The following is a 27,997-nucleotide window of genomic DNA, read 5'->3' on the forward strand; positions in this document are numbered from 1 at the left end:
CACAGAATCACACTACACACCTACGCAATGATTACATTCAGGCACACTTTAGAATACAACCTCTTTGGACAATTGATATACTTATTGAAAACAAGCTACAAAATGTAATACCTTGGAAAATGCCGTTTAATACTTTTAAATAGCCTTCATTTTTGCTAAATTGATTGATCAACTTTTAATACTTTTTAAGACCCCGCGGACACCCTGTAGAAACAAAAAAGGAGTAAACACTGGTTGGTTTTGAATGCTCATCTTTATTTGACTCTAAAAAAAAGAGGGATATATATTTACATCCTTTTGCACATTTGTGAATAACATGACTTTTGGATCCGTTTTGTAACACTGTTAGAATGATACAGAACAGAATCATGGCAAGGGCATTTGCTTCAACAGTTTTTCTTGCAAAGTTTTTGCTCACCTCGTACCTAGCAGACCATTACCATTCATCAATTCATCATATGCTATGCAGATGTAATTGAAGACATTTAATGTCTATATATCAACAGAGCATAAACATTGCATGTTCCTTCTGCAAATCAAAGAATGTTGTCAACTTTTAGCAAACCTCAGGTTCGTTTTAAAACACATTGACATAAAATGAACCTGGTGATTGCTGAGAAATCCTACATATTATATACAATTCTGAAAAATTAATTCATTATCAAAACAAAGTATCACTTTTAAAATCATCTCACTACTAGTGTTACTAGTACTAAGTTATACAACAAAATGTTTGTTTTTTGGCATTCAGATTCATTTTCATGTGTCGAGAGGCAGCAAAACATGGAAACACTTTGATTTCCGCATATTCCCTTTTGAATTTTGTAGCCAAATATACATTAGCAGCAGTTGGAATGAAATAGTAACCGTGTGCTCTTTTGTGTTGTTGTACACAGTGACTAGTCCAAAGGTCCTTTCATGTTTGTTCCAGGCTGGCCAAGCACCACAGGGCAATACACTTTCCATCATTTCATGATTAACACGTTTTTCTTCCTTCCCTGTGTCACAACATGCCGTGCCCGTTTCTTTCAGTAGGTTCCATGCCGTGTATCATGGCCACTGGTCTACGAATACAAAGCAGAAGAAAGAAACCCACCTGAATTGGGATCTTGACCCGACTGATCCTCAAATCATTGCTCCCAGAGGAAGCCAGGCAATAAAAAGGCATTACAACAGTTGTTGGGGCACAGTAAAATGAACCTGAAGAGGCTGAATGTGCACTGTGTGGATATGGATGATGTGTAAACTACAGATTTAAACAACAGGGCTTCAAGAGAGATACGCACATTCACTCTTTCTTATGGCTGGCTTGTTATGTCTTCAAAGGATATGTGATCTGACATTTTCACTGACATACACCATGTGGGATGACGAAGGCTTGAATGAAAAGACGAAGACTTGAAAAATAGGGGACAACAATTGGAGATACTCATATAAGCTTTTATTTTAGGATGGGACTTGTTGATAATCAAGCCCACCGGCCCCTTGCATGTCAGGACAGTGGACATCAGCGGATTTCACAGTTTGTTTGTCAGATACTAGAGATAGCGGACACCATCAGCACAGTAGTGTAAACGGTGTAATTCTCTCAGTGGAGCCACTGTGATCACTTGACAGCAGACTTAGAGTGAAAGCTGCCTTTCCTGTTGTCTGGCGGTTTTAGATGTGGCACTCTCAAGCAGGCCCCTGTTAGAACCCAGGCAGTTAGTAAATTCGGCCCACAAAAGAGGAACATATTATTAAGCTTCACAGCGGTTTCACTTTATTGAGACATTAGTGTACACAAACCACTTTTTCTTTAAAAAGACCATAAATTAGGAAGAAAACAAGGAACAATATAAAACAAGCAGGGAGAAAAGGTGAATGGTAACCATGGTATACACCACATGTCTTATACTGTAGTTCACAACCTTTTATTTATTGTTGTTTGTGTATCTTTCTGTCTGCCTGTAGCTATGTGTAATGTTTTGCATGTCTCTAGCTCGAATGGATATGTCGTGCTTTTGGGGGTCAGGGGTGAGATCCAGGCTGCTTCCCTGAGATATGTTCAACAGGAAGGGTTATTATAAGTCTAAAAACATGGACGTCACTATGGAGAACAACTAATGTTTGTGCTTTTGTCCCATTTGTCCTAATGAATGGCATTTAGCCCATGCCCTACCTCTATTTTAGTAGTTATTTCAGAAGGCCTACAGGAGGTAAATAAACAGAACACAAAAACCGTAAGCAATATGCTCTTGGCCGCTGAAATCCCTGGATTTTGTTTTTCCATTTCTTCTCCAAGAAAAATAAAAAGTAACATTCTATTCAAAGATGCGGCAAAAATATAAATCCCATATTATTTGTACACTATGCCAACATATTCTAACGGTTAGGATACTTCATTGTTATAAAAAAAAATCTACAACTCATACGACTGAGGAAACACATCTAATCAAATTCAGAAATGTTAGCACCAAATTTCATTTTAAACCTTTAAAGATGGCAGGTCTATACAAAGAAGTTTGTCCACAATAGCTTATGTAAATGTCAATGTTGGCAGTTATGTCAGCCGTTCCAGTTTCAGCAGCTGTATACTAGTATGCATCGAAGCTAAATCCCTATCTAAATATTTACAAAAAAAGCTGTAAAGCAATACAAAATAATACACACTTACAGCTCTTAGACATAAAGGAAGGAACACCTGGGTCAGGGGCCATTTGAAAACCACAAGCATCCCGGCTGATATGTTCTGTATGTTTGAATATCTATGTCCTGCTATGGCAGTGAGGAGTCACTGTTCTGAGGTATATTCTGGTGTGGACGCAGCTTTCACACTCTGTCTCGTGTTTCCTAAATATGTCCGCTGAGCGAGAAAACAAATACATCAGTTTATCGTAAAGTGCTAGACATTTTATATTTTTAAAAAGCAACAAACTGCTGCTGCTGCTGGTAAGGCTTATCAAACAGGCTAGGAATATAAAATAAAAAAATGGAGTCATTGCACTCAATTCATTTTGATATTCCAGGTTGTGACTCAGACAGAAATGCTATTTGTTATTTCTACTACTTCACACCGGTTAGCGCAGTTCTGCTTACATTAATATCCTGCTTCATTCACAGTGAACAGAGGGTTGATAATATAACGCATGAACAAGGTAACCTCTTATTCAGTGTCAATGTAGCAACTTGGGCTACATTTTAATATTTAAAAATTGGCGTTTAATGGATTTTAGTTGTAGAAAAGTTCAAACATTGTGTTGTAGTTGGATTTACAACATATGAAAGGTGTAGTGAATTTAACTCTCGTTATGAAAAGCAGTCAAATTGACATTTCATTTGCCTAGCTTCAGTTTCTGCCCCTCGACAGGAGCACTACATGGCTACATCAGAACTGTCAGGGTAATGTGCCCAGCATGAGGATGTATCGCTCTCCCAAGGAGCGAATGACTTGGAAAAAAAACACTTCATCTCGACTTCAATCCATCTAACCGTACTAGTCTCAGCAGGAAACCCCTCTTTTAAGACAACATACCATAGACTCTCCTTTAAATAATACGGTGTAGTAAGGAAACAATATGACAGGTGCATGCCTTTATTGGAATCCCACACCCACCCCAAGAAACGCCACCTTCACCCTCAGTATTTTTGCTAAATTGAAACTAGTAAACGTATGCACTATATCCCACTCCCGCCACCATGCTGCAGTGTAAGCTAAGTTTGAAAATTGGGGTTTGCAGTTTTGGAGAGCGCGGAGTCAGGGGAGCAGCCTCAGATCTTTTTTTTTTTTGTTCTTTTTTTTTTTAAGGGAGTTAGTAGGATAAGGCTCATGTTTTGGTGTTTGTATTCCCGTGGTTGTGTTTGAATGTGTTTTCACCGCTCATGTTTTGCATTAAACAACGTGTTTGAAGGGTTTTTGAATTGATATGTGTTTACAAAAGGAATGTCAGTTGCCATGCGTACAGGTGTGTGTGTGTGTGTGTGTGTATGCTCATTCTTCATATGCATTTGTCGTGTTTGTGTGTGTGCATGAAGCTGCTTGCATCTTACTCAGTCAATAATTTGATCTCATTGGCGAGAAGAGTGTTGAAGTTGTAGGCTGGATCGGGGAGGTCGGGCAGGGGGGGGGCTGTGGACTGGCGGGCGAGGACTGGGAGGGCTCCGCCAGCTCGGGGTCACTCTCGCTGGAGGTAGAACCCACGGACATGTTGCAGACGGCCTCGGGCAGCGAGCCCTCACCCCCGGTGGGCACGGGGCACACCTCGGGCTCGCTGCTGGTCTCGCTGGTGTTCGACACCACGGACAGCAGGGACATTTTACGGGTGAGGCGGCTGGGGAGCAACGACAGGGCGTAGTCGGCGACGATGCCCGCCACGTCCATGCCGCAGGCCTGGTCGAAGGCAATGAAGCCAACGTTTGCGTTCGCTTCGCAGACCACAAAGGAGCCGTCGTTCATCTGCAGCAGGTCGATGCCGCACACGTCCATGCCGAGGATGTTGGACACTTCGATGGCCAGCTGCTTCCCCTGCTCGCTCAGTGGGCACATCATACCGACACCCCCTAACAGTCCAGACAGAGACATCGCGCTGGTTAATACCCACAACAACCAGGTTCATTCATTTCAACCTCCTGACTGTCATGAATAATCTACTATCAAACAAGAGCTATCATACAGTGTTTGCAGAGGATTTAAGAAATATGTTCTAGGCCAGGAAAAGTAATGAAAGTGGTAAAAGCAAATATTAATAATATAAATATATATATATAATTTAGTATAAATTAAATTGTGAAGAGCTACATAATGATGTTGCGGCAATGTTTATTGTTAGACTTGCATCCAGAAATGAGTCTTATCAAATGCATTTGAATACACTGATCGTACAGTGGGTTCTGTTTGGCCTCATGCTTAAAAGCCAGTGAAGACTGATAAGTGATGTAAACACAGAACTATTTATGCACTGTGCCTTTAGTTTGAAGTATTGACGTAGTATATGAAGTTAATATGGGCATAAAACACCTATAAGATATTGAAAAGGTTGCTGTTCCAACTGGAGTCACAGTTCTGTTGGTTTACTTCACCATGGACATTTTGTAGTGTGTCCTTGAAAGGTCATGGAAAATATGTGAGAACTCTGATACATATATAAATACAACACCAGATCCACATACAGTGAGTGCAATTGTCTACACGATCTGTTTCATAAACGCAGAACAACCTGCTTACTAGCGTCCTAAATATGTCACAGCCAATAAGCAGCCTTCACCAGCAGCACTGCTCATACTCTGTCACGCAAAATCAGTCTCATCAGCTGGAATGCTGTCTCACTCGATGTCTGCAGGGCACATTCGGGACAAGCTTGTTGACTTGGCCACGATTCCAAAAACTGGTTTATATAGCAGATGGACTGTTATTCTCGATAAACAATAAAAAAAATGCTATGACCGTTAAATATTACCCGCATACACAGGAATGATAAGAGCAGCCATGACACCTTAAATGTGCCACACGGCTCTTTTTTAAATAATTAAAGCCTGTCTTTAATTTATAACTGGACTTTTTTTAACACTGTATATTTCACATTTATATGTATTTAATTTGCTACTCCTTGCACACTTATTGTTAATAATATCCTACTTTTAAAATGTGTTAGCTGTTATTTGACCCTTAATAGTGTTTAGTTGACAGGTAGTCTACTGATGTTTGTCTTTCACAGTAGAAAGAGTATTTATTTTACTTTTTAGTTCAGTTTTATTTTCTATTTTGAGATGCTTCTATTCTATGTTGGTTTATTTGTTATTATTTTTATTTATCAAATGATGTGCAATGCCTTGTTTTAATATGCTGCTGTGAAAAACATTTCCCAATTTGGGATCATAAAGGATATCTTCAAAATGTCAGAGTAAAAAAAACGCAATAGAAAATGTTTCCAGTGTGGCAGTGCTGGTAACTGTAATGAGGGGAAGGGGGGGGGGCAGCTCAGTAATGTAATTAGTGTGTGACAGTGTTCAATAGTTTAGTAATTCAGTGTGTCATCATTGGCTCTCGGAGGCGTTTGCGTACCCAGAGAGCAGTTGCTCTGCATGCGACCGTCCGTGGAGCAACGTAGCATCGAGCCGATGACACGGCCGCCCACCAGGACCACCCGGACGTCACGGCCATGCGATTCTTTGACATACTCCTGAAACAAGTAGGGGGTGTCGTGGCGGATCAAGTGGCACAGGTCTGTCAGGTGGTGTTTGTCTCGGGCCAGGAACACAGCTTTGCCTAGGAAGAGACAAAAGATGAAGGAAGAAAAATCAATATGAGTTACTTTCAGGATAACAAAGATATTTGCATGCTTGCAGGGTCTGAGATGTGTGTTATAATGTCGATTTTTAACATGAAAATAAGATGCATTGTCTTCGATTCTGCTGACAATTAGAAGCATCTGCTGACTAAGTCTGTTGCCAGTTCCTGCGTTTTGTATAATGGATGGGACACTCCTCTTAGCGGCCACAGAATTGCTTCTCACATAGGATAGAGAATGCCTGTTTTAATTAGTACCACTTGGCCTCGTCTCCTTGTTGTCAAGCCCTCATCCGGCACTGGGGGAAATCTTGTGATTGCTGTGCGTTTGTACATTGTGTGTAGGTGACGATCCAAATAAGATGACAAAGCAATCCCTGGGTAACATCATGAAGATGTGAAGAAGGACATTGTCAAGCTAGCATGCTTAGAAATTGTTCAGGGCTCAGTGAGACACATGACTACTTTGTATCGATGGTACTAAAACATGCGGAGCTGCCCACAAATCCATATACTAGATTTTGAAGCACTTTCAAAAGAATTGACCAGCAAGAACATTTCAATTTGGCATCTAGCGTTGACCCTTTAAAAACAAGGGTTGTTAAGATTTTAAACAACCCTTCAAATATTTTTAACAGGCCTTGTATTTGCTCAAGAGAAGGAATTGGACTTCGGCCAATGACAAAGGTTAACAACTGAGGGGAGGAAAGCAACCCTTGAGAGGAAGACCCCCATAAAAAGGTTCAAGTTGCATTCCCCATCAATGCCTTGTGCCGGCAGCCTGGGCTATCCATGGTGCATTGTTATTCCTTGGCACGCTAGGCAAGTGTCAATAATTTGAATAGGGAAAGGCTAATGGGTCAGCAGACACTTGGGGCTCATCTCCAACATTATTGGGAAAGCTAGAATGTTCCACAAGCCCCTTGTGAGTTCACTCAAAATGAGAAAACTACGGCCAATTTAGCAGGAACAGAGATGATTAGCCCAGCGGCCATGATGCAAGCATTACAACTACATGCTTTTTTTGGGTTGTTGCAGCACCACAGTCCTAAATCATTTAACACTCTGACAATGAATTTCATGTCAGAGTGGACTGAGCTGCCAGTAGCTGCGTACTGATTTTTGGGGTGAGGTGTGTTGAACAGAGCTGGTGACAGGGAGAAACAGACTGACGCTCTTACCTCTGTGGCCCCGTGCATTCTTCACCACCACGGGGTAGCCGAGTGGCTCTGCCTCGTCAATCATCTTTCGGAAGTTGTCATGCCCTCCTGGTAAATGCCCATGCACACAAACACAGAAACATGAAGCCAATCAGAGGGGTGAAATATATATAAACAAAGCTCTTGTTTTGATAGCATGGTTCACACATTACCGCCATCTGAACAAGGTGGGGGGAGGGAATGTAGCCTGTCGCTATGGCAACAGAAGTGACTCAATAAAGCAAGGCTGTAGGAGTGCTGTCCTGAGCTTATACTTATTTTGCTGCTTGATTCATGAGATTGGAACAAAGCGGTCACAGAGGGATGCATTAATGTGAAGCAGCTGACCATATCTCACGGTGACCGAGAGAGGCAGCTTGCAGCAGCAGATGTGATCCAGCTTTCTCTACTTCGGCTCAAGAAGTGATTGAAAAATGTGTAAGAACCCATTTCCACTCCTCTCCCTCTCTCGATCATTGTTTGCCTGTCTGTTCTTATCTGGCATTCGGTCAACGGAACAGATGTGAACTGTTCTGACACACGGGTGCGCTGATTCACATGTGTTTTCAGTGAGCGGGAGAAACAGCAGAGGAAACAGAGGGAGTGGATAGCCAATGTGGGAACAGCCATTGGCTGCAGAGGTAGCAGGAGGGAGGCGTTGGCATCTTTTATTTTGAAAAACCATGGGGTGGGGCGATTAGAAGGGGCTCTCCATAGGCTCTCCAGCCGCTCTGCATGCATCGCCTGGCCCACTGTGCAGAGACGAAAGGAATGTAGGCCAAACACCACCTCCTCTTTCTTTCTGTTTCTGTCTGTACCCTTCTCTGTCTGCTCTCACAAACACCACAGCACTGGGGATTTTTGGAAAGCAGAAACTACAACAAATGAAAACAGCAGTCTGGCTCATGTTGCCTCCCTTCATGTCTTTAGGTTGTGTCAATGGTTTGACCAGATATGTAAATGTAATCTTCTCTCTGTTGTTTGAGTCATCGCAGCAGAATAATGAGCTACTGATGGTTTATTAATCCTTTTATACAGACTAAAGCCTGTGATGCAACTAATGTGATTGAAATGTCAGAAAAACAACATACGTGACACAGCAGTGCTGCTGTTTATGCTCATATCCATTTCATTAAGGACGGTGCAGTTATATTACCTTAGAATTTGTTTATCGGTACTAACAGAGAATATCTATTTGTATTATAACAACAACTAGTGATACATTTCATAATGAATTCATCTGCAGAATATGCAACACTTTATGTACTCTGCTAAGGCAATAGCAGTCTGCATGCTAAAGCACTGAACACCAAGGGCCCTACATCAGGTGAAATGCAGTGTGGACTCTTGGAAGTGGAAGCATTAATAAAGCTAGATGCGTCCACATTCATTAACTGACTGCAGTGATGCTGTCCACAGGGGCGTGGCTTGGTTACGGGAGGGTAGCCGGATCAAGTCCAAATACAGAGTGTGGACTGGAAGCTGAAGAGGTGGCAGTTTAACCCCCGGGCCTTCCTGATGTGCCCTAGAGCAAGGTACCAAACCTATCCTGCTAAGACCCATCATCCTGACTTCCTGTTTGTGTGTTTTTCTTAATTAGGTAAAATTACATTTAAAAAAACGAATTTCCCAAAGGAGGCGTATAGAGTACATTCTTCTCTGGTGACCTATAACAACACATGTGAATGCTGTGAATGGAGATCTGATTGCTCAGGACACATCCAGAGGTGGTCTGCGCCACCTGTGGACTTTTCTTTTTTTTTGTGGGTGCAGTAATGCATCATGGGCCACATTAAAGAACTGTCTAATCAACCAATATCCTCTGCTTAATGCAGAGTAAGTAATCAATCACTGGCTTTGACCAATAAGGTCTTTGCTATGGATAGCTTGGTGTATTCAAGCAGTTTCTGTATTAAACAGTATTTTGAACGTTCTCATGTCACAGAAACCACCAAGAGTGAGTGTTGTGTTTGGATGTTGTTTTCATACTGTCAGTGTTTTTGTTCCGGTGCTCTGCACAGATCTGAGGACCGACCACCTGCTCTTATCCTCGGCTCTCTGGAGCTTTGTGCGTCTCGGTTACCGCTGTTGGGTGGAGAACAGCGCACCAATAGGCAGACAAAGACTGTTGTGGCGCTTTTAAATTAGTCATTGCAGGTTTTTGTATTGTCAATGCATGTCATTTAGGTGAGTGTGAGAACTGAAATGTATACACACAGAAAACTAATAACAAAACGTTTTTTCATTGAAAAATGTGTTTTGTTGATATATGAAAACGAAACTGATGCCGCTAAAGATACTTTCCAATACCAGCTGTAAACTGATTTACTTAGAGATGACCACTCGTGTTTGGATCAACAAAGACGCATGTCAATGCCAGGTCTGAACAGAGACTTGGTTACAACAGCACAGTGCTACCACAACGCACCAACACTGTGAAAAAAAGATGACAACTATTGATTTACCGTAAGAGAAGGTGTCAGGAAGAGGCACTCCGTGGCCGGCTAGCTCCTGAAAGGTCCAGAACTTGTTGACACAGTTAAGTATAGCCTGGGGACGGTTGATCAGCCGACAGCCCATCTTCTCCAGGTGGCGCAGCACGGTGATGTCGCTATCTGACTGCACCCAGGGTGTGGGCACCCGCACCACCACCACCTGTGGATAAGATGTCACTAGTTCCTGCTCCACTCGCAGACCTAGAGGCAGGAGGGGTAGAAGAAAGATTACTATAGTGAAACAAAAGTTAGCTACAAAAAAAGCTACAAATAACAAAACAACTTTAGATCCTGATAAATACAGTGAGTTCTTCAGAGTAGTTTCCTCTGAGGATATGAATAGCATTTAGATTACAAGTTTCCATGCTAAATGACAAAGATCAAGAAGATGGATTTTTTGTTGAAAAGAATAAGCAAAACACCTTAAAACACTGACAAGAAGTAGGGCTGCTCAATTAATCGTATTTTAATCGCAATTACGATTTTGGCTTGCAACGATTATGAAAAAAACATTGTATTGGTTTTTCAGTTGAATTATACTTAAAGTTCAGGGTAATCAACTGTTAAAAACATACTGTTCACATTTATTTTTTTCAATAAATGGATGTTTTCAAAGTAAATGGATAATCGTTTTTAATAATCGTGATATCAATTATTGACCCAAATAATCGAGATTATGATTTTTGCCATAATCGAGCAGCCCTAACAAGAAGTACAAACCAACCAGTATCTTTTAAAACGTTTTTCTCTGACCAACCAAAACAACTTTTTAGAGCAAACAATTCCGAGCCACTAATAAAGAAAACTTTCTCACATCAATACTGTTTGTTGCACTCAAGGACCCACAGCCACATTAAAAAGCAACATGTCCTAGTTTATAGCTTCCATTATATCCTTAAGGTCATGTTTGCAGGAGCTGGAAACATTGTGAAATGGGTTGCTGGGATTTAGAAAACACCAACTCCTGCTGGAAAAGTTAACTCATCTCCTTATGGAGACTATTTGTGGTGGACTACGCTCCGACCCTCCTCCCACAGAACACACAGATCTGACTGAGAGTTGGCAGAGTTATAGTGACTAGAAAGAGGCATCCAGTTCCAAGGATGATTGTGTTAAATTATGACGTACAACACATTGCCAGTTGATACAATTATTTGCATGCTGCAGGCAAAGTCGACTTACAGCACTGCCAGCTCCACTACCTATTTGGCCAATGTTCTTTGACTGAAAAAGAGATATCCGTGTTTCTGTACTGACACTGTTGACTGTTTGTCTAAATGTAGGGCAGTGGGTTAGAGAGAGATGCTTTGAACCCCAAGGGTCTTGATGTTAATCACACAGCAAAACACATCAGGGTGGTAACCTGATATTTTATGGTAATCTTGTTTTGTCACAATGCAACATCATTGTCTTTTGGTGACTATTATCTAAACATAATGGTGTTTTGTTTCATTGAATGTTAAAATGACATTGGTTTTCAATGTCTCAGCCTGTGGCCACTTTATTATGCAAATGTGAGCAAAGTGAATACAACAGGCTAACAGAGCACATCTGAATAGGTCACTGATCAGCCATTTCAATTCAGCACAGCATGTACTTGCCATTGAAAACAGGGGAGACTTGAAAAAGAAGCCTGTATGGTAGAATGGCAGTATAAAAGTGGCATACACTAACTCTACTACAAGGCTAAAGATCAGCTACATTTCAACATGTACTAGCATTGCCCAGTCTGTATCAACAGCCATCTTAATCTGCAGATCAGAACAAGATTCAAGCTGAATATTGGCTTGATAATTGCCAAACACAGATGGCAAACTCACCAGCCATTGCCATAGCTATAGATTGGCAGCATTTCCCTTGTGAATGGTGTTACTCTTTCCACCATGGATGAGAAAAGGAAACGGAGACAGACTGTGAGATTTTTTAGCAGGCAACGCGACCCATCAGCTCGACATCGGGAAGAACAGATTGGGTGACAACGAAACCTGTGTGTTTGTGAGGATATGCACGTATTTGAAAGTGTATTGCACAGGGGGACGGGAGGAGACGCACTTGTCACTTGCACAGCACTTCACCTCTTCTGTGACCTGATTTTCAGCCATTTTAGAATCTGCAAGCTAACAATAGTGACAGCACCTCTGGCTGAGATCATCACAGGTCACCAGAAGCTCGGCGGTTGATTAGTAATAAGAACAGACAGCTAGATGTGTCGGCAGATGCACTGTACATCATACCAACATAACATGTGTACACTTTGGGTGTGGCCAACGTTAGCTTTTTAGCTCTTTCTGTGCAGAGACAGGTAGAGGAGGGAACAAAAGAGAGGCAGGATAGGTCAGGGATGTCTTCCAAACTCACCACAGAGGAAGGAAGGGAAGGTAGGGGCAAATGGGCGAATGAAAAAATAAGTATGGAGCCATGAAAAGACTGCCAACCCTCCCTTTTTACTCCTCCTCTTCCTTCTCACAATCTCAGTACAGAAGCAGGAGAATTGACGGTCTCTGCAGCCACACTGCTCTGATTGTGCAGTCACTGAGAGCACTGAGAATGGAATTACAGTGGGAAGTGCCAGGGGATGTGGTCTCATGCTTTTTGACAGACAGTATTCACTGTTCATGGTGCTCGTCTCCATCTCCAGGGGAACCAAACAGAGAGCAATGAGGCAGCCAGATGAATCAGTCCTATTCATTTGAGCAAGTGTTCGTGTGCACTGTACGTCATGTGACCAGTGCGAAAACATTCAGACCCCCTCCTGACCATTTTGCTCTATAACAAAAGCAACATGGGCTTTTTAGTGTCTACACTTGGTGTGGGTGTGACCCGTTTGTAGTTACAATGTGTTCTTGACTTCTACAACAGACAATAATAATGTTCAATGGACTGTATATGTGCATCCCATTTTAAATATGCCAGACAAAGCTAACAAGCACTAGCATTCTATGCATACCGTTGCAACGTCACAAAGCAGGCAATGCCGACAGACGCTGTGCCAATGTTTGACTGGTGCCCTGAATGCAGTCTGTGTCTGGGGATACTGTCTAAATTAGCCTGATGGGGCAGCAGGTTCACCCATGGTTTTTCTGGTTTGATAGGGTTTTGCGAATAATGCCTTTAATGGTCAATGTTGCACTAACCTCATCAGGCAAAAACATGTACTGCAGTCCTACTGTGAGCCCAAGCTAAAAGATCATTTTATAATCAAACACAGAGGCCCTGTTATCCTGGACATGGACATCATCTGTTAGTTAGCCTGTGTACTGTTTAGCCGATAGTTAGCATACTTTAATTTAGCATTCACAGTACCTCAACTATCATTAGACAAAAAAACTAAAATATCTGTCAGAATAGCATACAAACAGAGATCAACAAAACACATTAAACTGCCACTGAAGAATTTTCTCATTAAATAACATTGACTGTAATTTAAATGATCATCTTTTATTCTTCTGGTTTGGCCATATGATGGAAACACAATTATGTACTGATAAAAGCTCTGAATGCATGTTTTTGAAGGTACCAGCTTTCTTTGATATCACACTTTACAGCATCATGCACTTCAATTCGGAGCACATGCATTTGCCTGAATCAATATTACAAGTAACTCGACTCTAACATATTTGTATATCGTAAAATATTAATCTATAAGCATACAATAAAGTCAATTGCTACCAACGCTTAATACAAATAATGTTTGCTATGTGCAGGGTTCATACACTTTTTCACCAATGATTTTCAATGACTTTTCCATGACCTTTACCTAATTTTCCATGACCAAAAACATTACTCTTTCTCAGCGGTACCACTGAAAATGGTTTATTTTAACATGGAACAGGAAAATAAGGTCTGCATATGAAACATGTTGTTCCTATCTTGTCATAGTCTGCTCCATCATTCACCAGTAGTTTTCCATTCACCTGTCTCACCTGTTTTCCACACCCACTCATTAGCTCACTCTCTTTCTCTTCTGCACCCATTAGCTTCTGCCAGTATTTAAACCCGCACCTTACACACACTCTTTGCCAGATTGTACTTTGCCTCAACTTGTCTTTCCCGCGTTTGAAACTAGATTGCCTACCCGGTTCCGACCCTGCCTGTCCTCGATCTGCCTGCTCTGCCTGTTCCCTGATCCTGCCTGTAGTGATGGCGAGATGAAGCCTTATGAAGCTTTGAAGCTTTCCAGCCAATTGGTTCGCAAAAGGGTTCATCTCATGAGGCTTCATCATGGGCTTCATTTGAACACAAACCCCCTGTTGGTCAAAGTGTGTAAAACAGGCAGATTGGACATCTCAACAGTGTGCTGTATCTCATACCGAGTTCCCAATGAGTAAAGCCTTAGAATAACTCTAAACAACGAACATTAAATCATATTTTCATGTTAACAATATTGTTTTTATTCCAGTTGAATGATTGTGATTGAAAAGCCTAAGGAGGCTGGTAAACATTATAAATAGGGATTTGTATTCCTTAATAATATTCATAAACGTAACCATGTTGTAGCCTGAGAAAGGCTAAACCATATCAAAGAATACATTTATTAACTACATTATCTCATTTAGCTGTAGCTTTTATAAACAACAACAAATACGTATCGACGAGTCGTTGAACCAGGAACCCTACGATCGTGAGTCAACTGCTTTCCAGCTGAGCCACAGCACACACGCTGAATCTCCCTGAAAATACTGTAACATATTTATTCCTGTATTTATTCATTCATGTTTTTTTTCCTACATTTATTTATGCTTGTATCTATTTATACTTATGACATGTTCCGACCTCTATATAGGTGAGGGTCTGAGCTCTCTTGATTCCATCGTGTCACCGGGCCCGGGTACAGGAGGGGTAATATGGTTCTTATTATACATCCATTGGTATTATGAGCGTTGTGGTTCAACGGTTCAACCGATCAGAATCGCTTCCTGAAGCAGTCACGTGGTATCGACAGGCAGCGAGGCTTCGTTTGTCATCGATGACGTCACTGGCCCAAAACGATACAAGCCTCGATACATGCTTCACAAAAAGCTTCGGGGATTACTCGACACACGCTCCGAAGCCTCGGCGCAATACGTAACATCACTACCTGCCTGTCCCTCGACTATCCTGTCTGGCCTGTTATCCGACCCTGCCTGTATCCCCGCTGACCGCCTCGCTTACTCCCTGACTCTCTGCCTGTCCCTGACTCACCTTCTGCCCGCTGTCCTCCGGTGCGTTAAACTGCTCGGTTGGAATTCCTCAGATCCAGTGGAATCTCCAATAAAGTGTATTACCAATTCTCCTTGGTTTCTCGAGTGCTGCATTTGGGTTCTCCTTAAGATTGTGACATATCTAAAACAAATCCAATAGTAGGCTTACTAGCTTCTACACGCTAAAGCAACTAAAATCTCTCACCAGCAAAATACCTCGTCAGTTAAATGCCATTTTACGTTTCATTACTATACCAGGGTTTCCCACACATAGACTATACTTGGGCGGGCCGCCCAGGTATATTAACGGCCGCCCAAGTATATTTCGCGACCCATTTTTTTTTTTTTTTATAATTTTTTTTTTTTTATTCGTCCGTGACCACGACACCATCTGCGATCGATTAACTTGTGGACAATGATCCCTCGCTCCCTTGCTCTGATCTCGCCTCGTTAAGTGGCCTGCCTCACACAGGGTGACTGGCTGTCTACATGATGTGGCCTGCCAACATGGCCACTGTCATAGAGATCATAAATCAAAGCCCTTGATTGGTCTCTGTGTGTCATTCAAGCTCGGGATAACCTCAGCTCAGGTGAGGTAAAGGACTCTGAGTGTTTAGATAGTTAACTTAGTTTAAGTTCTCAGTGGGTCTCAAACAGTGTGGTCCATGGTCCATTCCATTTGAGAGGGTAGTGATTGATCTAATGGTTAGTGAGGTGGGCTGAAGATCGGAAGGCTGTGAGTTCAAATCCCGCCAGGAAGACCACCACTAGTGTGCTCTTGAGTGCCATCTTTACGCAAAATGATTATACAAAATGAAAACTTTTTTTTTTCGCCGGAGGGTCAGACACATTATCGTAGGAAATGAGCATGTTCAGTCGATAAATGTGGCCCTCATTACTCTAAACGTGTTCGCAAAAAGGCGGGGCTTAGATAGAAATGCTCATAACTCATCAACAATGTACAAAAAAAACACACATTTTGCTGGTAATGTTCAATCTGTATTGGGGAATAGGCACAACAAGTAATTTCCATTTTGGACTATAGGGGGCGCCAAAAACATGACAAATGTATAACTCATGAACTGATGGACGAAATATTTTTTTTTTTTTTAGACATACTCTGGGGATGAGTATGGACTTATATTTAAATTGTCACAACGAATGACAAATGTGGGCGTGGCCTGTACTTTTTTTTTTATGACGATGTGCTAAAATGTGTTTCGGTACGCAAAACTTGGTACACACGTCACAGCCCACGACCTTTTCAAGAATGTAAAAAAAAAAACGTAATTTTTCTAAAATACTGCTCACTAGCGCCCCCTATTGTGTGGTAGTCTCATAGTTTCTCAGAACTTCACGAATTTTGGCACAGACATTCCTCATGGAATTGAAGACATATTTGTACATACATTCCATTAGCCCCGCCCCCCAACAAGTCGGCCATTTTGAAATATGTGCGTTTTTCAGCCATTTTAAGCACATTCTTGCACACTTCTCCTAGGGGAATGATCGGAAAAATTCCAATCCAGGACACGTTCAGCCCCTATCCAATATGAAACTTAATTGAGAAGCACATTTTTGAAAAATTACTCGTGGAGGTCGTAAGCTAACAGCGAATACACCATTTTTGACGATTTACATGTCGCAAATTACTCCAAACTTCTCGGATATAGTTATTCCGATATTCACGAAACGCTGTATACATATTGCTATTATGATTGCACACATATTTCACATTGCCTTCCATTAGCCCCGCCCCCCAGAAAGTGGGCCATTTTGAAAAATGTGCGTTTTTCAGCCATTTTACGCACGTTCTTGCAAACTCCTCCTAGGGGAATGATCAGAAAAATTCCAATGCAGGACACGTTTAGCCCCTATCCAATAGGATACTTAATTCAGGAGCACATTTTTGAAAAATTACTCGTGGAGGTCGTAGGCTAACAGCGAATACACCATTTTTGACTATTCACATGGCGCAAATTGCTCCAAACTGGTCGCATATAGTTTTTCCGATATTCACGAAACGCTGTATACATATTCCTATTATGATTGCACACATATTTCAAATTGCCTTCCATTAGCCCCGCCCCCCATAAAGTCGGCCATTTTGAAAAATGTGCGTTTTTCAGCCATTTTACGCACGTTCTTGCAAACTCCACCTAGGGGAATCATCAGAAAAATTCCAATGCAGGACAGGTTTAGCCCCTATCCAATAGGATACTTAATTCAGGAGCACATTTTTGAAAAATTACTCGTGGAGGTCGTAGGCTAATAGCGAATATACCATTTTTGACGATTTACATGTTGCAAATTACTCCAAACTACTCGGATATAGTTGTTCCGATATTCACGAAACGCTGTATACATATTGCTATTATGATTGCACATATATTTCAAATTGCCTTCCATTAGCCCCGCCCCCCATAAAGTCGGCCATTTTGAAAAATGTGCGTTTTTCAGCCATTTTACGCACGTTCTTGCAAACTCCTCCTAGGGGAATGATCGGAACAATTCCAATCCAGGACAGGTTTAGCCCCTATCCAATATGATGCTTAATTGAGGAGCACATTTTTTAAAAATCACTCGTGGAGGTCGTAAGCTAACAGCGAATACACCATTTATTACGATTTACATGTCACAAATTACTCCAAATTACTCCAAACTACTCGCGTATACTTTTTCCAATATTCACGAAACGCTGTATACATATTGCTATTATGATTGCACACATATTTCAAATTGCCTTCCATTAGCCCCGCCCCCCAGGAAGTCGGCCATTTACAAAAATTTGCGGTTTTCATGCATTTTAAGGACATTTCTGCAAACTCCTCATAGGGGAATGATCGGAACAATTCCAATCCAGGACAACTTCAGCGCATATCCAATGTCATGCTACATTGAGAAGTAATAGTCCTTCGCTCAAACGGGGAGCTCGTAGGCTAACGGAGAATGTACCATTTTTGACCAATTATATGTCAGATAAGCTACTGAGGCCCGCCTGTTTGCCTGGCACATCAACTCTCACACACACACACACACACAAACACACACACCTACTGTTAGTCCAACAACGCCCTTTGCTGGCGGCATATTCATTACAAAAGACACTCGCTAACCCTAACCCTAACCCTAACCCTAATGTTTATTTGTAGATATCTCCTAAAGCCTACAAATACAGTGTGACATGTAGGCCTGTTACATTTGTTATTGAGCGATATATATTATACACACTGTTCTGCTTTCTGCACTGACCTCAGCAGCTGTTCTCACTGTAACATCACCTAACATCCAGGGGACATGTGATTAGTGAGTAAACAAACGGTAAAGGGCAGAAAATCTGATGCACATTTGATCATCTCAAATAACTTATAATCACAACGGGAACAGTTTGCAGAGCTGTGCTTCGTTTGACAGAAGTCCAGCCATGCGTCACGCCTCTTTTAAACATCACTGTTGGCTGAAATCGTCTCAGGAGAATACTTCAGTGTATCCTCGGTTATAGCTCCTCCAGAGACACTCCTCTCTCCTCTAAATCAGTGTATCCTCGGTTACGGCTCCTCCAGACAACCTCCTCGATAATCGATCCTCGACGACCCTTTAGAGAAATTAGTTTTCCTTCGACATCCGTTTCCGGGTCGCTGCCGGAGCACCTGGGAGTCTGGGACGCGAAAATTAGAGAAATGACAAACGGCTCATTTCCCAGGACTCGCGCACGTCTGCTTGACGCCGGGACGACCTGCCGCCCTCCCCGACAGGCGCACGGACGCGAGGGCCCGCTCATCACTGCGCGCACAAGTGCGACCGCAGTTTTAATTATAGTATTACTATTTTGGCGATTAGATCAAATATAAATTATATTTGATGCAATTTAGTTACATTTCCATGACTTTTCCAAAACTTTGGGAAAAATATTGTTTTCCATAACTTTTCCAGGGCCTGGAATTAGCATTTTGAATTTCCATGACTTTTCCAGGTTTTTAATGACCGTAAAAACCCTGTATGTGGAATGGAGTAAGTGCTTGGGTGAGGTGACTGAGTGAGTCCGTACACTCTCGCCAAGCCTTACATAATGGCTATTTTTGTATTTTTGCCATAATCATGCATAGGAAATATTTTGAATCCCCTAGCCACAGCAACTGGTTTGAAAAAATAACATTCAACAAGGCCATTTTAACTGATGTGTTTTCCAAATGATGCTTGACTGCCAGAGTGACCAGTATACATAGGAAATCTTTTTGGCATGATGCCTGCTGTCAGATAGTGGGGTGCCATTTAGGCCATTTGCATGCAGAAGATCCTAATTCTTCAAATATTAACTGTGTGTTTGTGATAACCTTCAGCTTATTTTCACCACATTTTGCAACATCATTTCGCATCAGAAAGTGTGAAGTTCAACGTTTTTAAGAGTCCATATGTAGACACTGCTATCTTTGGCTACTGCAACTATGCAAATGACAAAGTCAAGTATGATTAGTATGACGATATATAAAAAGTAAGGCTTGACATTCACAGATTCACAACAGTTATTAGTGATGGATTATTTTAGTAGGTTTGTGTTGTTCATCTGCTAATAATGACCGATTTATGGATTAGATTTGTGTTGTGCAAGGTTCTTTACTTTCCACATGCTCTCTTGTTTAGTCATAAATCAACATCTCTGTGACATGCCAGAATAATATAAAACAAGCACAGTAGTTGCTTCAGTTGTCTACAGTTACAACAAAAATGTTGTTGATGAGCAGCTGCTCTGGCTGGTTTTCAGATCAGTGGGTGCATGCCGACAAGAGTCTGGAGCAGCAGCTTGGGACGTTAACTGGACTCTGGCACAAGAACGATTTTAATGCAAATCTAACTTCACTAACAGCTAATGAAGACAGTCAATATGTTCAGGGTTTATCAATCAATCTTGTCCTCACTTGAATTATGAGCTCCCTTCATATGTCATTTCTTTGTTCCTATATAGAGAAGAAATCAAGTACTGTGAGAACCAAATGAGACACCCCTGGCTATATGACGAAGCACCCAAGCCACAGGCCCTTTAATCCTCTGGATTATCGAAATAGTATTTTCAGGAAGAACAATAACATTAAACGAAAAAAAGTCCAGTGTTTGCCGTCACTAGAATGTGAGCTCCCTTTATATATTCTTCTTTCTATCTAGAGGAAAAAGCAGGCACTGTGAGCCTCTTCGGCGATACCAATAAAATGCAAATATTTGTGGTCTGTATGTCAGAACCTGCAAATGAGATACTGCTTGCCATTTCATGAGCAAGCTCTTTTCCTCTGGGGGTGTGACATGAGCAAAGGGCATGCCCAATTATTATCTCTTATTATAATAAAAATGTATTTGTAAGGTAAACATTTGTATAATATAACTTTGAATTTAAAGTGGGTTTCAGGTTATTACTATGATAAAGGCCTATCAAATCTCCCTAATTTATGGCATGAACTCAGTTTTTTAACCACCTGTAAAATAACGCACAACAGCTTGTGAATGTAAATCAGGTAAACAGCCATACTGCTGATCATCGTAAAGTTCATTTCTCACCAAAGGGGATCTGTGCTACATAAATAAGTAAACAAGTATTGGCATTAGAGCTACAGTTTCTCAACTGCATGTAATATTGCTGATGCACACTCACATGTCTGGAGGTAAATTAAGATTCTGAGTCTTCCTTAGTGCTCCACCTTCTAATTTACTGACACAGGAGCGTTGCATTTATCATCTTCTGGGTATAAGTGTGCCCACTGGCATGTGCAGGGATCACAAAGCATTGCGACAGGCGTTCATATCCAGTCTCTGTTTAAACACCCCTCAGTGCAAATCATGGGATGTGAAATGCCACTAGCTAGCTGAATGCTGGGTTTGGCTGTCTTATGTGAGGGGCCATCATTGGTCATTAAAACATAACTGTGTGTGTGTGTGTGTGTGTGTGTGTGTGTGTGTGTGTGTGTGTGTGTGTGTGTGTGTGTGTGTGTGTGTGTGTGTGTGTATGTGTGTGTGTGTGTGTGTGTGTGTGTGTGTGTGCACTCATCTCTCCCCCATAGGGAAACATTGAACCCATTAACTTCAGTGTGAAACCTGGACCTCAACCTGATTTGAGAATGCAGAGCCATTTGAAATAGCAAGCAGTAAGGGTGTTAGCCTATCAGTTTTAGGATTGCATTCTGACCTACCCTATCCTAAAGCAAATACTCATGTGCAACGCCTCAGCTTTAGTTGGTTGAGGTTGTCTATGTCATAGTCTGCTCCATCATTTACCAGTAGTTTTCCATTCACCTGTCTTACCTGTTTTCCACACCCACTCATTAGCTCACTCTCTTTCTCTTCTGCACCCATTAGCTTCTGCCAGTATTTAAACCCGCACCTTACACACACTCTTTGCCAGGTTGTACTTTGCCTCATGCTTGTCTTTCCCGCGTTTGAAACTAGATTGCCTACCCGGTTCCGACCCTGCCTGTCCTCGATCTGCCTGCTCTGCCTGTTCCCTGATCCTGCCTGTCCCTCGACTATCCTGTCTGGCCTGTTATCCGACCCTGCCTGTATCCCCGCTGACCGCCTCGCTTACTCCCTGACTCTCTGCCTGTCCCTGACTCACCTTCTGCCCGCTGTCCTCCGGTGCGTTAAACTGCTCGGTTGGAATTCCTCAGATCCAGTGGAATCTCCAATAAAGTGTATTACCAATTCTCCTTGGTTTCTCGAGTGCTGCATTTGGGTTCTCCTTAAGATTGTGACAGTCTAAAGGCATCTTTGAACCAGTTATGGAAGCATATCATTCTTAAGCGTGAAGTGCCCTGTATTGATACATATTTCTTGAGTCAAATGCATAGTTTTATTCAAATATAAATGCACTAAAGACAAAGAACCGTGTTGGTAAATAACTATTACCAAAGCAGGGCTCGACATTAAGGACTGCCCGATGGCCCGGGGCCATCTAGTATTTAGCTCGGGCAATGAAGCCTCACCTGCTGGTTGCCCGATCGGGCAATCTATTATGCCAGTATCATGCAGCTTGCGGATCCAGTAATGAGTGACCCGACAGTAAAACTAAACATATCTATAACTAGTTCAGGTAGTTTGAGAGGTAATTAAAATAGCTATGTGTGATATTCTAACCTGAAGTGTGTGTTTTGTCCGCTCACCGCTGCATGTGATCATGCAGAGCTGCGTGTCGACTCGTCAGCAGCAGCTGATCTCTCTCTCCCGTCAGATTAGACTTCACTCGCGTTTATGTCCATATCGATCAGATCCAGCTAGTTCTAGCTAATGATATGACTACCTGCTTATTAAAAGACACCTAAACAATAAGTGTCGCTATGCAACTTGGTGAGGCCACAAAGTATAGCGCAGCATTATGCATTTGTTTACATGCCCACCGGAACCCCGAGGCATTACCAACAGATCAACGCACAATCAACCCACACAGGACATCTTTCTCCACATTAAGTGTTAGACATTAGAATTGACTATTCATGTCTGTCACATACTCTTCTTGTCTGTCACATAAGTGGCGCAACTGAAGCGGTATTGTGCTAAAGGGAAATTATTTTGACCGGACATTTTGACCGAAGAGATTTAGATTTGCCGGCTAACGGGAACTCTGACGTCGCCATTTTGTGTGCTTCGCGGATGCGCTCGGCTCCTCTCGACTGCTGCTCGGTCAGCTTCCGGATGAGGAGGCATTCGTTCGACCAACTTACAGTAGATAACATTACAAACATTTTTAACAGGGGCCATAATAGTGTAAATAATGTTTGTTTTGGTAGTTATAACTGAATGTAATGTTTTCTACTTTTTTACATCTGGGAAGGCATTTGCCTTCATCAGATGGAAAGTGTCTTGACCAACAACTTAAGTATTTCTTATAGCTATGCAGGGCATGCAAGCGAGCAAACACAAACAAGAACAAACAAGTGAAATGAAGAATACAATTGAAATTGTACAATATAATATTGTGGTGGTTCATCTTATAATTCAGTCTAGAGAATGCACCAGACAGCATCTAAGACCTGCACAAATCTAAATGTTCTAGGGGGAGGCCCCCCAAACCCTTCGTGCGTCATTTCGTCCGCGCGCATTTTTCAGGGCAATCTCTATTGGGCTCAGGGCCATCTGTAAATTAGCTTAGATGGCCCATAGGGCCATCTCCCAAAATCCTTAATGTCATGCACTGCAAAGAGTTGGTGATTTACCTTAAGTGCTTTTTCCAATCACAATCACTTATGTTTCTAGTGTAGAAACGTTGTAGAAACACTAATCTTATACTGTATGTATGTGAATCCACATTGAGATGTAAAAGCCTGGAAGAATATGCATTTAACAAAGGTTGCCATCTTTATCTAGATCAAGACGTTGCAGTTAGTTGGCCAATTCCTGTTTGGATGTTGCCCTCCAACTCTAACGTTGCTGTATTGTAGATGTAGAGTGGGTAATACAAAAAGCTGAATGTAATGCTAGATGTTCAGGGCAAGTATGCACATGAGCCCAGTAGAGGTGCAACAACTAATCGACTTAATCGATGACCAAATTAGTTGCCAACTAATTCAGTCGTCGATTCGTTGGTGACGTCATCACGTGTATTTTACAAGCTCCAAGGTTATTGGTCTTTTTATCGGTACTGGAGACATTTAAAAAAGACATGTCATATAACCCATATGACATGTCTTTTTTAAATGTCTCCAGTACCGATAACTACATTGCTACATAAGCATTATATCGCAGTCTTAGTGTCACCAACTCGTTTCTAACATGCAAAAAGACAAACAAATGTGTCTATGATGTATTTTGGATCTTTCCAATCCAGACGCGATCTCTCTCCCCCGTCTGTGTGCGAGGGGGCGGGGCAGTTTACACACACGCGGCTGCTACATGCAGCAACACACGGTGGGGATGGCGGAGAGAACGCGCTCCGAGGTGTGGTTCAACTTTACCCGTCTCGATGTGGACAATGCTCGTTGCCAAAAGTGCAATAAGAGTTTAGCATGTGAGGGCGGGAACACGAGCAATGTGTCTAAACATTTAGCAAAAGTGCTCCACATTCAGACGGAGGAATGTACCGGGTTCGACCGTCTTTCTAGCAGCTCTGTAGCCCCATCCACGAGTAACGTTTCCACGTCAGGTGTTATGTATGCTAGCAGCAACACACGGAGTTAACTCAATGATACAAACACGGGTTAATGATTAGAGGAAACTGAGTTATTTAGTTTGTTAAAGTTTCAGCTATTCTGTTTACAGTCTGTCATCAGATTATTTAATACGATTTGTTAAAACAGTGTTGTTTATTTTGATGTGAAATATTATTAATATTAAGTATTCATCTTTATTGTCTTCATTGTTAGTTTCCACATGCCTAAAACAACCTCAAGCTAAATCTAAAAGTTGATGGCTAAATAAGAGCGTTTGAGAAATTGTGCAAGGCATACAGTAATAGTCTGAATAGTCGATTAATCGTTTCATTAATCGATAGATTAATCGATTATCAAATGAGTCGTTTGGTGCAGCCCTAGAGCCCAGCCAGTCTGTAGTCTACGGCTCCCTGTGATGCAGGCCTACAGCGTGTCTAATCTGCCTACTGGCTGGTAATCTGTGGTGTCAAGCCAAGGCTCAGAAGATGCATGCAGACTAGGGTCCAGCATGGATTACAGACCCTGCTAAATGCCCTTCTAGACTTGCATGCTAAACTAAAGATCTAGACAGCCGCTTCCTATCTGTCTGTGTTGGCTAATATTGTCTAATTTCAGTATATTTCCTAGAAAATGTTTAGCATTTTTGATTACAGAGTAGCTTCGTCTTAAAATAAGATTATCTAGCCATGGTAGCAACAACTGCATTGAATTATCATTTGGTAGATATGTTGTATGAATGACACAAATAGCACTTCTAGGATTTGTTTATGTTCATAAATAGTCCTTTGGCCTTACTAGTGTATGTGACAGACAAGCAGTTTGTTAAAACACCTTAAATACTCCATTGTTGGCATTTCAGTTAAACCCATATTGAGTTCAAAGCTCTGCCATGACTGGTCTGTACAGCTGACCTGATGTAACAGTCTGTGAGGGACGTGCTGCTCAATCTCACCCCTATCCATCCCCCATTGAAATCAGGACAGCATATAGCTTGCACATCTGCTTGCGCAGACTGAAAACTCATCTCTTTTGACTCCACTTCGAGCGATAGAATTACTAACAAAGAACTGCTAACAAAGCACTTATATACTAATAAAGGACTGGCTTATCTAAAGCCAGTTGAGTAGCACTTGAAATGTTTTAGCTCTATGAAGCCTGATGTACTTATATGATTCTGTTTTCTTCAAGGTTGTGTCTTCCTGGTCGAATGCACTTATTGTAAGTCGCTTTGGATAAAAGCGTCAGCTAAATGTAATGTAACATACTCTCCCAACTATTCAGCCTCTGCCAGGGGCAGCCTACACCGTTTATGTGTTAATTGCGACCTGCACGCCTCTCATCTGGTGACACCGGCCCCACTTCACACCGCCCTGATACATTCAATGTGTGTCTGTTTGTTGAGAGTTCCTACTGTTACCACCACATTATCAAGCCCCCCTGAGTCCATACTGGGAAACATTGTCATCTCATAATAAGCAGAACACACATTATGTCTTCTGGACATAGCAATGCCAAAATGACAACACAAATTACATCACGATGTTAGTAGCATAGATAAAGTCAAACAAAAACAGAAAATATGAAAGAATTAGCTGAAGTTAATTTGTCTTTATACACAAATGTGCTTTCTGTGGATCTGTCATAGTATTCCTACTAGGCCTTATACTCTAGCATTCATACAGTGTTTTGTTGTATTCAGTCCTGTGTTGTTGATTGTTAGTCTACATCTCGTTGCTACAAATAACAATACAAATCAGATCAAAACAAGTAAGTAATCAATAAATAGCAATACACAGGTACAGATGATGGCTCTACAGATGCAATATGTGCTTACTTGTTTCATTTGTTTATTGTGAATACGTTTTAGGTGGGCTTTTGTTTCATATAAGAATACATTCTAAAATAGCCTCTTTGGTACTGGTTACATCTGGTGTAATATTATTCATAACCTTTAATCAAGGAAGAGAACATTAAAGTAATCACCAGACTGGTCTACTGGCGGCCTTTTCTCTAACGTTATGTGAAACATGTGTGGCTTCTTCGGCCTGGCGCCAGGTTACCACATGAAAACCCCACTTTAACACGTAAAATACTCATCGTATTGTTTCAGCTACTATGCTTCTGTAATTTGAATATCCCCAGTGCGTTGATGCTTAAGTAAATAATCGACGGCATTGTTGGGATTGTACCGTATTCAGCGAAATGAAATCAAGCATCGTCGCTCCCCTCTGGAGGCAGTCTAGCTGGAAAGTGGGTTAGGCGGTCACGTCTGTGGTTACCATCCGCTTCCTTGCTAGCAGGCAGACTGGGCTAGCCCTCTCCCCGCCTCACAGCAGCGAGCTACCCAAACAATACCCCCATGCCACTGACTTTGTGTACATCTGAATTAATTACACTGCACCACTCATGTGCACAACACATCCACTGCTTTGAGTAAGTGTGAGATACTTGCCTAATTGTCCATCGCTGATCGTTAGCACGATTTGATCCATGAGCAGCGAGCGGAATTCAACATCCTCGTCGGAGCAGCGCTCCTTCAGCGCCCGGAGGATCTGGACCTGCGGGTACTCCTGGCTGATCCGCCGGTCGGTCACGAACCAAATCCGAGAGCACATTTTGGATGGGTGGATTCAAAAAAGTTAAAAAAATCCGGCGGAGAACACACAGTTATAGCAGGTGTGTGGCGGCAGAGAGTGACTCGGGGGTCTGGCGGCAGAGCTGCTCACACAATGGAGAGGCTAGCAGCACGAGCAGGTTGCTATGTGGCTAAAAACAGGACCCCGGTTCAACCGTCGCGCGGACCGATGAATAACAGTCGTTATCACCTTTGTTTCCCCTCATCTGCAGGCGTTAGGTCGTCCCGGGGTGCAGTTAGTGGGCTCCAGACCGCGAAAAATTCGACACGAGCGAACCGAGAAAAACGGTGTGTTCACCCGCTGAAACGTGTCTCTAACCGATATCCAGCTCGCGGCACGATCTGCCCGCCGGGGCGAACAAAGCACAGGCTGTGCCGCTGTGTGTCGTCCCTCCCCGACTCAGTGCCACCGGTGAAGGTTTCCCGCGATCGCAGCGGCAGTGTGGCGTCGCAAACCGCTCGGTCTTGTGTTTATCACAATAAGCTAACCCTCAGCGTCACCCCCTTCTCCTCCGTTGGCTGCTGTCCACGAGTTTTTGGTGCTGAAAAGTGCACGAGCTTCGTTTACAACTCCATTTCTCCGCGTGCCCGTGCACAATAAACGGGGCTTGCCCCAAAATAAAAGTTTTGGAGGGGCATCGACCAATCACAACTGGGGAACTCACTCGTCGTCCAAACAGCACGCGGGAGATGTGGGTGGGTCGTGCACATCCTGACCAATGAGAGCGTTTCTGCACGGAGCGTGAAGAGGGCGCGGACTGCTGCGCGAATCAGTGCGTGCGTGGAGTCTGCAGTGAGCACGAGACCGCGCACATCCCGAACCGGTTCAGACCAGACGGTGCGAGGAGGTTTGGCGAAAACCGACAGCGCTGTCTCCATGCCGAAGTGGCAGGAAATTAAACAAGGTCATCACAAACTAAAGACACTATCCATCTTCCTTTTTTCTTTCTTCTGCTCTGCACTGATGTCTGAGAGGCGTTTATTCTACCAATGACTTGTATTTCCGCAGAGGCTACGGGTTTAGCACTGCCATCCAGGGAACACTGTGTCTGCGGAGGAGATGGAAAACACTCCCATGTGATATTGGTGCGAAATGTT

General features: G+C 42.3%; 1 protein-coding gene across 1 annotated transcript; it reads right to left on the minus strand.

The window, feature by feature from the left end:
* Nucleotides 1–234: 234 nt before the first annotated feature.
* Nucleotides 235–27,989, minus strand: rimkla (ribosomal modification protein rimK-like family member A). Its single transcript, XM_034209036.1, is given in 6 exon segments — nucleotides 235–4,091; nucleotides 4,094–4,539; nucleotides 6,041–6,244; nucleotides 7,447–7,533; nucleotides 9,930–10,160; nucleotides 26,717–27,989. Coding segments are annotated over 6 exon segments (1,197 nt in total). The 5' UTR covers nucleotides 26,880–27,989; the 3' UTR covers nucleotides 235–4,025.
* Between the last annotated feature and the right edge of the window lie 8 nt (nucleotides 27,990–27,997).

The sequence above is a fragment of the Gymnodraco acuticeps genome, unplaced genomic scaffold (assembly GCF_902827175.1).
Source record: "Gymnodraco acuticeps unplaced genomic scaffold, fGymAcu1.1, whole genome shotgun sequence".
NCBI lineage: Eukaryota > Metazoa > Chordata > Actinopteri > Perciformes > Bathydraconidae > Gymnodraco > Gymnodraco acuticeps.